The 9272-nt window shown below is 36.6% G+C and overlaps 2 protein-coding genes across 2 annotated transcripts; one reads left to right on the top strand and one right to left on the bottom strand.

Moving 5' to 3' along the window:
• Positions 1 to 450: 450 nt before the first annotated feature.
• Positions 451 to 3519, bottom strand: LOC138939314 (uncharacterized). Its single transcript, XM_070306983.1, has 3 exons — positions 3234 to 3519; positions 2667 to 2768; positions 451 to 2335 (listed from the first exon to the last, which is right to left on the bottom strand). The coding sequence occupies exons 1-3, from the start codon at positions 3366 to 3368 to the stop codon at positions 1991 to 1993; spliced, it is 582 nt and encodes a 193-aa protein (XP_070163084.1). The 5' UTR covers positions 3369 to 3519; the 3' UTR covers positions 451 to 1990.
• Positions 3520 to 4100: 581 nt separating this feature from the next.
• LOC138939431 (uncharacterized) lies at positions 4101 to 9272 on the top strand. Its single transcript, XM_070307210.1, has 5 exons — positions 4101 to 4236; positions 5331 to 6851; positions 6948 to 7191; positions 7531 to 8157; positions 8440 to 9272. The coding sequence occupies exons 1-5, from the start codon at positions 4156 to 4158 to the stop codon at positions 9255 to 9257; spliced, it is 3291 nt and encodes a 1096-aa protein (XP_070163311.1). The 5' UTR covers positions 4101 to 4155; the 3' UTR covers positions 9258 to 9272.

Consider the following 9272-nt stretch of genomic DNA (forward strand, 5'->3'; position numbering starts at 1 on the left):
ATTTCCCTAGTCTGCCATCGCGTTAGTTATCATATCTTACGCGTGTCGCTGCACTCGGCACGATTTTTTACGAATATTTTTCCGGTACGAAAAGTTTATATATGTGTTGAAAGTAGATTTAAAACAGGTTCAACGGCGCGCGATCGATAAATCAATAAACATTTCGTCGACAATAATAACTTCGACGAAAGGTTAAACATTTTCGCGCGTTTTTTTGCATCTCGATTATTTACCAATCGTATTATCTATGTATATTGTGAAACGACGTTTATATTCTATTTAAAGAGGAGACCAAGATTTCGGCTGATATGGATTAGCGCCGATATCGGCGTTATTATATATAAAAATTTAGTTTAAGGTTTTTTTCTACAACATTTTAGCTCGCAAATTTAAATATATGTATATCAAATCAACGTCAAGACAAAATTTACCTCATCGGTGATAGGGCATTAAGAATTTAATTACAAAGTAATATGTTACACAGATATCTTGGTGAATAAATTACATCATAAATAGCAACAGTATAGACAATAATTACGTTATTATATTTGCGATGGAACGCGTATTATGTGTGTGTATGTTTGTATTCGTAGGTGTGTTATATTTGTGTGTGCACGCGCGCGCGCGCGCGCGCGCTTTGCTCATAAAGTCATATATAGTTTAAAATATTGCTTGTACGACTAAAAACATCATTAATATTAGGAATGCTATTATATTTGAGTAATATACATTATTTTTCATATATAGCAGTAGATTATTCTAAATATATAGCACAGAACATTGCGGCAATATTGCGGTAATATTGCTGCAATGCTCTGTGCTGAGGTGTTATTTCTTGCATTATTTCCGTATGTACATGTATATAGAATGGAAGAATTTTTAAACATGCAATAGAATGAGAAGCTTAACCCTCGTTGATTAATATTATTTGAGATGAGTAATATATCACGTAGAATATATCTTTTATAATAAATTCGATGATTGTATCGTCATGTGGAGCTCTCTGTGTCCGTTTACTTTTGAAAATATAAAATAAAGTTAAATTTTATTAAAATTTGTGTAAAAAGAAACTTTGTGCTTCGTTCGGAAATGAGAAAAGATATAATGATTTCATCCAAAGAGGGTTATAAATATCTCGAATCGCGATTACCGTGTCTTATAAGAAATAATCGAAAGCAAGGCACTTAATATAATTTATTATTTTAAATCGTAAACTATATATCTGATGATAAAATATATATATATATATATACGGTTTCTAGAATATTATAATATCTTTAAATCGATGTAAAACAATATTACATTATTTGCATATTAGGAAAGTTTATCACCGGCTCGGTTCGCCAACATGCGTTTTTTCACATCTGATATGTCAATATTGTCAAAGATGTAAGCGCAAAGCCTTGATTGCTAGAAATACACATACACACACATTTGTGTCTACATAACAATATTAAATTTGTCAACAATATTTGTGTATATACATTTTATAATATATGTATTATCGTAACAATATATTGGGCTTTCAGCGACAAAGAGAACGTCGCGGAATATATAAAAGAATTAATAACAATTACAAAATCAAAAATATATCATGAGAAAAATATCAATATATATGATGCAACAATTGAACTTTATACACGCAATTTAACAGTCGTCAATCTATACGAATTTTTATGTATATAGTATGCTGGACGCTTACTGCTTATTATCTTTCCTTATATAATTAACGCAATCTTCCCTGCAAAACTGTAAAAGTTATGCCAAGAAATTTTTGGAAAATTTCTTGGTTATACTTATATTAAATAACACATTTGTAAAATGTATTTTTATATGAATTTTTTTATATATTTAAAATGGAAGATACGAATTAGAATTTAATTAATAATCATATCTTATAGGAATTTATCGTCCAGCCGAGGTCCGTCATTAGTAATTTATTTCGTTAATTGTAAATTGATGCCTAGTGGCGATTTTTCGGAAGCTCCGATTACTTCTTCAGAAACTTGCGCATTTGCTTCGATTGATGTTGCATAGTATATTGCGCATTTTCAGCCTTCGTAACCAGAGTTTCCAATTTATCCAGATTAGACATCATTTTCTGATCGAGATGAATTTGTTTCGGATTGACGCCGCTATTCGCAGGATTATTCGCAGCATCCGCGGTAATATCATCCGACGTTTCCACCATCATCACCTCGTCTGTTGCAGATCCTGGATCCTTTTGGACCTCCTGATTGCCATCGGGATTCGACTTCTCGGGCTTGTGATGCGGCGTACCACTGCGAGAGCCCACCTTTACTTTGAGCAACGATCCCAGACTGCCGCAAACTGTCTATAAAATTTTTTTATTTCAGGTAAGAATTTTCTTTTCACGTAATGTGCACAAATGCACGTGTGGTATGGATTAGTAAATTGTCGGTATGCGTAAAAAGTTACATTGTTACGATTTTTGCCTGAAATAATTTGTTTAGTCGGCCGATAAAATCAAAGTGCAGCGAGAAAAAAAACGTTATCAGTTTGCGACCGGGTAAGGATATAAAGTATTCCGTCGTATCAGTCGTAAAAATTCCGCGCTATCGTTATGACAAAATAATAATTAATTCGAGCGAACATGAGCGAAATGAGCGCGCGGGCTCGCTCAACAATTAATTATCCTGAGTCACCTTGAATCTATTGAGCTTCTTCTGCGTGCTGTTCAAAATGCTGTTCAGCTCGTCCAGCCCGCCGCCGACGCGTCTGGTCTTCTCGTCCGCGTGATCCAAATCCTAAGATAAAAATCGTCGTAAGAGGAATTATACTGTGACACGCAAACGCAAGGCGTTAATGAACTCGTTATTCGATGTCAGCGTTTTATTCCCGACAATCTGGCTTGCACGTGGACGCGCAACCAGATTCTGCCGCGTAATGTCTATCGCGAACATGATATTGACATAAGTGTATTAGACTTTTGTAGATACATAAAAAGATGGGTGAAAGGAAAGGAATTGCACCGCGAAGTGTGTATTGCTTGAATTGCTTTTGTCATTTGAGCGTTTATTTATTTACTCGGTGCGATGTTCAATCTTAAATTTTTATTAATTTATAATTAATAGGAAATACATTGATATAATTGTTGATGGATGTCGATTAGTCGATAAAAATTTATTATTTTCCGCGCTTCTTCTCGACGTGTTCTCAGCTTGTGATTTATGAATTTTTATAGTCTTAGCTTTAAAATAAAGTGCGATTACCTTTAATACACTGTCGTCGTCATGATCTTCGTTCTGCGCCGCCTCCGCCTGTGTCTGTCTCCACTCCTCCTCGCTCGGCTTCGACAAGCCCAATAATTCTGCCCTCGCACAAGCAAGTTGATAGTCTTCAGACATTATACTAAGTTCTAGCTATATGACAACGAGTTATATCCAGTCGCAAATCGGAGACTATCGTTGATGACGAGGCGAACGATCGTTCCCGAGTACTCTAAGACACGAGATTCCGTTAAAATTGCTGCACCCTTAGCATGAGACATGCGTTACTGAGGGAATCCATATTAGGATAGAAACTGCGCAAGCTCGACCGATCGTCGAGGTGGGCAGAATTTTAGATAAAGCTTATACGCGGAGCGATTGTTTTCGCAAGCTGTGATATTTTTCATCTTATTGAAATGATTTAAATTAATTTTAATTATATATTAATTTTCAAGACAGTAAGCTTAAGAAATAGAAAAAGCTTAAGAAATAGAAAAATATTGAATAATATATAAATAAGAACGTTTTCGAAAATCTCCAAATTTTGAAAAACTTTGTAAGGCAACTATGATAATAACAAATAGTATTGGATTACAAGTTAGAGAGTTAGATATATGCAATTAATTTTATAAAAACAATTTATATAATTACATGGATTATGAGAAAAAAGCATTAGATCGTGAGATAAGTATGAGTGGAACTCGAGTTCTCAGGACGGCGCAACGTATCGTCGCGATAACGTGCTCATATAATTTAATTTCAATCCCATCGATACTAGTCCGCACAACGCTCTTACACACGTCCTCACCCACGTGCACATCGTAAAGAAATTCATGTGCACCTTATATAAGCTACGCGACAACTTCATCGGTTTGCATTGTTGTCGGAGCGAACTGCATCGTCTCGCGAGTGACTTGCGTGAATTATGGCACTAACAATGTCATCTCAATTCGTAATACGAGGAATCGGATGCACTTGGACCATGCTGCTTGTGTTATCCGTGCAGGTGAGATAGGGATGCTGACTTTATTGCAACAAGTGAAAAATTAAAGGAAAAAAAAAGAGAGGAAGAAGGAGAAAGAAAGAGGAAAATAATGATCGGAAATAATAATAAAGAGAGATTTTTAATATATTTTAACTATTTATTTTTATATGAATATAAAGAATCGTAATTTTAAATATTTAAATAAAAAAATATTTATATCGGTTAGTCGGTTAATAAAAATAAACATTTTATTAATTAGAAACTTTTAATATTAACATATTGTATTTAATATATAGTGTTTTAATGTTCAAAACGAATAATTTCAAGTGTTATAAACAATTGTAATAAAATCTAGTTACAGCTTGATGAGAGAACGCAAAGGATTACCTATATTTATCTATTTTTTAAGATTTATTGTGGGTTGTTATTTGTCAAATTAAAAACATCAATTGTCAATGATATATCAACTTTGAAATGAATAATAGTATTCTGTTATCGAATGGGTTAAGAACGAGAACGATGCTTGATATAGGTCGTTAAATTTTTCGTGATTCTTGCAATAATAGGCTGGAGAAAATAAAAGAAATCATGGATAGCTATGGAATTTTTTTAGAAAATTAGTTGATAACATTACTAACTGATTATATTGTCAACGGCGATATAGTTTCCGCATAATCGGTCAGTACGGTTAAATGTAACACTGATCATGTTATAAACTCGATTTTTTAAGCAGGCTCTCAATCCTTAAATCTTTTGTTTGAAAAGTAAAAAATTTTTACTCATGCTTTAATTTCATGTATACAATGTTTCTGTATGTAATATTATTTATTTCTATATACAATAAAATAAAAAATGTGTTATACATAAAAATAAAAATAAAAGACATAATTAAAATAAAAACGAAAAGTAAGATACAATATATGTATATACATAATAAATTTAAAAAAAAGTATTATTCAATAGTGGTTAACATAATTTTAACTTATTTAATTATTTTAATAAATTAATTTAGTTTATGTAAAGTATGTTGACGCGTAAAAAAAAGGGGAGAGGCGGCTTCGACAATCTCTCTGAGTGTTTCAGGATAGAAATTCATTTCTCAACAATTTCTCTAGGCGATCAACTATGAAGTTCATAGACATGATATAACACCGACGAAACTGAACAGCAACATAATCTTAACGAACCGTGATCTTCTCGAGCAATTAAATCTTGTCGCACCGAAAGCGAATTACACATTGCAAGAAGGCACGGAGCGCTTGCTGTATTTTGGTGCACTCTTGCGAGCGCAAATCCTTGACACCTTCGGCAGTCTCCTGTACATCTATTACGATGACTTCAGCATAAAGGAAGTGGAGGCGTTACACAAGGTCTATCAAGAGATCTTCGAGCGAAGATACAATATATTCAACCTGATCCCTGACATTCTGAGGAATCCGGACACAAGACCGTCAAAGATCTGCGCTACAATTTACACCAATGCAGAGCCCTGCCTGAAAAGTAGCGCCAACATATGTCGTACGATCAGGAACGATCATGATCTTCCGCATCCTGACAATCTCACCACGCCCGCTTTGAATGTTACGTACTTAGCGTATCATTTGTCCAAGATATCGAGGCAATATTTCAGAGGATTTTCCTTATCGGCATTATTAAAGCTCCTAGAAAGGGAAGTGCTAATAATCACGCCTGATCTGTTATCCGGATTTCTTTATAACGTAAGATACGATAATATTGATGATGACATTCGTCTCGCCGAGAGAGAGCTTGTACAATCTTTTCGCAAAATCGCACAGAATACTAAAATTCCGATATCGTTGCCGACAACAGAGCTAAAGAAATTTCGCACTGTAAATTCCTTCCTCAAATATTATATAGGTATATATGCTGAAAGATCTCCGGGCGATGATTTGAAGAGGCACGCGTTTCTTATCAGGAAACATATCGTCGATGACATCGGTACGATCAACGAGAATATTCATCTACTTGGTAATGTCTACGAGAACCGAACAATTCACATCAAATATCTCTTTGATCTTGTATTGCCTGACGACTTACTCGACAACGATGTCATTGACGCTAAGAGATACCTGGTGAAGAAATTAAATGAATTTGACGTGGTAGAAAAATATCTCAAGGTGCAAAGATATCAGCAAGCGACACCGGCTCAGTTGGCGATGGAGATCACTGGACAGCTAAAGGATATCGATTTCGCCAAGAGCATTGCGATATCTCTGCGAATGCATGCGAGATTCTGGCGCAACAACCGCAGGATCGAGAGTCTCGATGAGCTGCTAGAACTGTTTGACGCCTACGAAAATTTACGTCAAGTGCCGTATTATAACGACATGATGCAAAAGATTGATAGCATTAAAAAAAATTTGTGGAATATGAAAGACATTCCTGTTGAGATCCTTTGCAACGCTCCACGAGCTTGTCTGCGAATAGGTCTGCAATCGATTTTAAGTTGCAAATATGTGAATTCTGAAATCAAAGAGCTTATTAAAGATTTCTTTAAATTGAGCGATATATGCGTGAATCCTCTGTCTGTGACACAAGAGACATCGAGACGTTCAGTGGACATTCCCTTCAAAATATTCAAAAAGCGTTTTTCTATGCAGCTAGCAAACATAAGCGCCATGTGGAATACGGTGATGAAAAAAGATAAAATTAAATTGACGACAATCAGCGAAGCCGCGACTCGACCTGGTATAATTGAAGACTTTGACGAGAGTGAAAGTACAGAAAGTTCTGAATCTGAAGAAATTGCGGAGTCCAATGAAATATCTAGCGAATCTATGGAATCCACCGAAGTTTTAACAGAGTCTGAAACATCTTCGGAAGAGAATACAAAGTTTATAAACACGACCACAACAACTACCCTGAGAGCAATTGAATATGTTGAGCCTATTTCGACAACGACGATAATGGATAAAATATCAATGATTCAAGAAGAAACAACTACGCCCGCAACGAGTCCCACAGTTGTGACAACTATAAAATCACCTAGGACAACTACAATATTACCTACGACAACTGCAGTATCATCTACGATAACTACAGCATTACCTCTGACAACCATAGTATCACCTACGACAACTGCAGTATCATCTACGACAACAACATTATCACCTAGGACAACTACATTATCACCTAGGACAACTACAGTATCGCCTACGACAACTACAGTATCGCCTACGACAACTACAGTATCGCCTACAACAGCTACAGTATCGCCTACGACAACTACAGTATCGCCTACGACAACTACAGTATCGCCTACGACAGCTACCGTATCGCCTACGACGACTACAGTATCGCCTACGACAACTACAGTATCGCCTACGACAACTACAGTATCGCCTACGACAACTACAGTATCGCCTACAACAGCTACAGTATCGCCTACGACAAGTACAGTATCGCCTACAACAGCTACAGTATCGCCTACGACAAGTACAACATCGCTTACTACTACAATATTACCTATAACAACTACTGCATTGCCCACAACGACTATATTGCCCGCAACGATCACTACAATAGCGCCTACAATGACTACTACAACATTACCCACAACGACCACTACTTCTACATTATCCACAACGATTACTACGATATCAGCAACTACAGAACTGCCAATCTTCAACATAGAAATGGAATTAGAGCATTCGAGGATGACAAATATTAATAATTTGCATGACGACGACGGTATTACTCCGACTTCAACATCTGTTACATCTATTTTGACGAGATCTTGCGAGTCTAACGAATGCTCCAGTGAACAAAGTTCGGAAGAAATTAGCGGAAAGACGCAAGCGTCTACTCTCGAACCTACTCAAACAACATCTCCCGAGTCATCAACGACCGATCAGGACTTTGCCATCACCGAGACGACAGTAAGTTCGACGACGGAATTGAGCGGAACGCCAGTTACAAAACGTAAGTAAAAGTTTTACGTAGCTCGCAATAATAATATGAGATAAATTCTTATACGTCATATATATCGTTGCCGTAAAAAAAATTACGATTTCTCGTTTTTGACGTTTTTATTCCAATAATATTTCAATTCAAAAATATTTGTTATCGAATTATATATATATATGTATACATGTGCGCATGCATATTAACATATTTGAAACATAGCTATATAAAAAAAAAATCTTGAATCTTTTTCTAATGTATTATGAAATGTAATGCAAAAGATGAAATCATCTTGTTTAGAAGGATGCGGATCCAAAAGTGAAAACATTGAGATGTCCTGTGAAACAAGCTGCGTCTCCATGGAGGATTGCGATGGAGAGGACAGTGCTCTCAAAGACATCTCTGAAAAAATAGAGAATCACACCGCCAAGTGTTCCAAAGTGCGCTGTAAGGAGAGCTCTCCGAAAATCTCTTCGGAATGCGAAACGGAGACTGACAATAGTTGCGAATGCGTTTCCAAGGAGGAAAAAAGCGCAGAATCTATGACGTCATGTGTCTCGGATGTGGAAAATTCGTCATGCGAAGAAAGGCAGAATGATTGTTCGAGATCGGAAGTGCCGACGATCAATATGAATTTCGAGCACACTCGGACACGAGGCATATGCGAGATTCGGGATCCTTATCATCGGCGCCAGATGAAACGGTTAGCAAAGATGCGAGCTATCAGCGCCGCCGTTGCAACGTCGGACGCCAATGTTCTCAGGTCAAAAGCATCGCGACATCGGATCGCAAGCAAGAAGCTATATAATCTGTTAGCCGCCAAACTATCTGATGTCAAGGATGGAAGGTCCAGAAGGATAGTAGAATACTTGTTGAAGAAACCTCTTAGCGGGTTGAACAGAATTGAAGATGCAAATCCGAAAAGTCGCAAGCAACAGGAACAAATTTACAGATTGAGGAGAAGGCTGGCAAGGAAACTCGACGGAAAATTGACTGGAAGGATGTCGATGCATCGATCGATGAGTACACCGCTTCATCAGAGTCAGATCGAGAGGATATCCAGCGGAGGCGCAAAATCGATCAACGCGACAGCGCATAAAAAACTGATACAAGATTGAAATCTATCGATTTAA

The sequence above is a fragment of the Polyergus mexicanus genome, unplaced genomic scaffold (assembly GCF_030449975.1).
Source record: "Polyergus mexicanus isolate NDT 795.1 unplaced genomic scaffold, iyPolMexi1.0 SCAF_14, whole genome shotgun sequence".
NCBI lineage: Eukaryota > Metazoa > Arthropoda > Insecta > Hymenoptera > Formicidae > Polyergus > Polyergus mexicanus.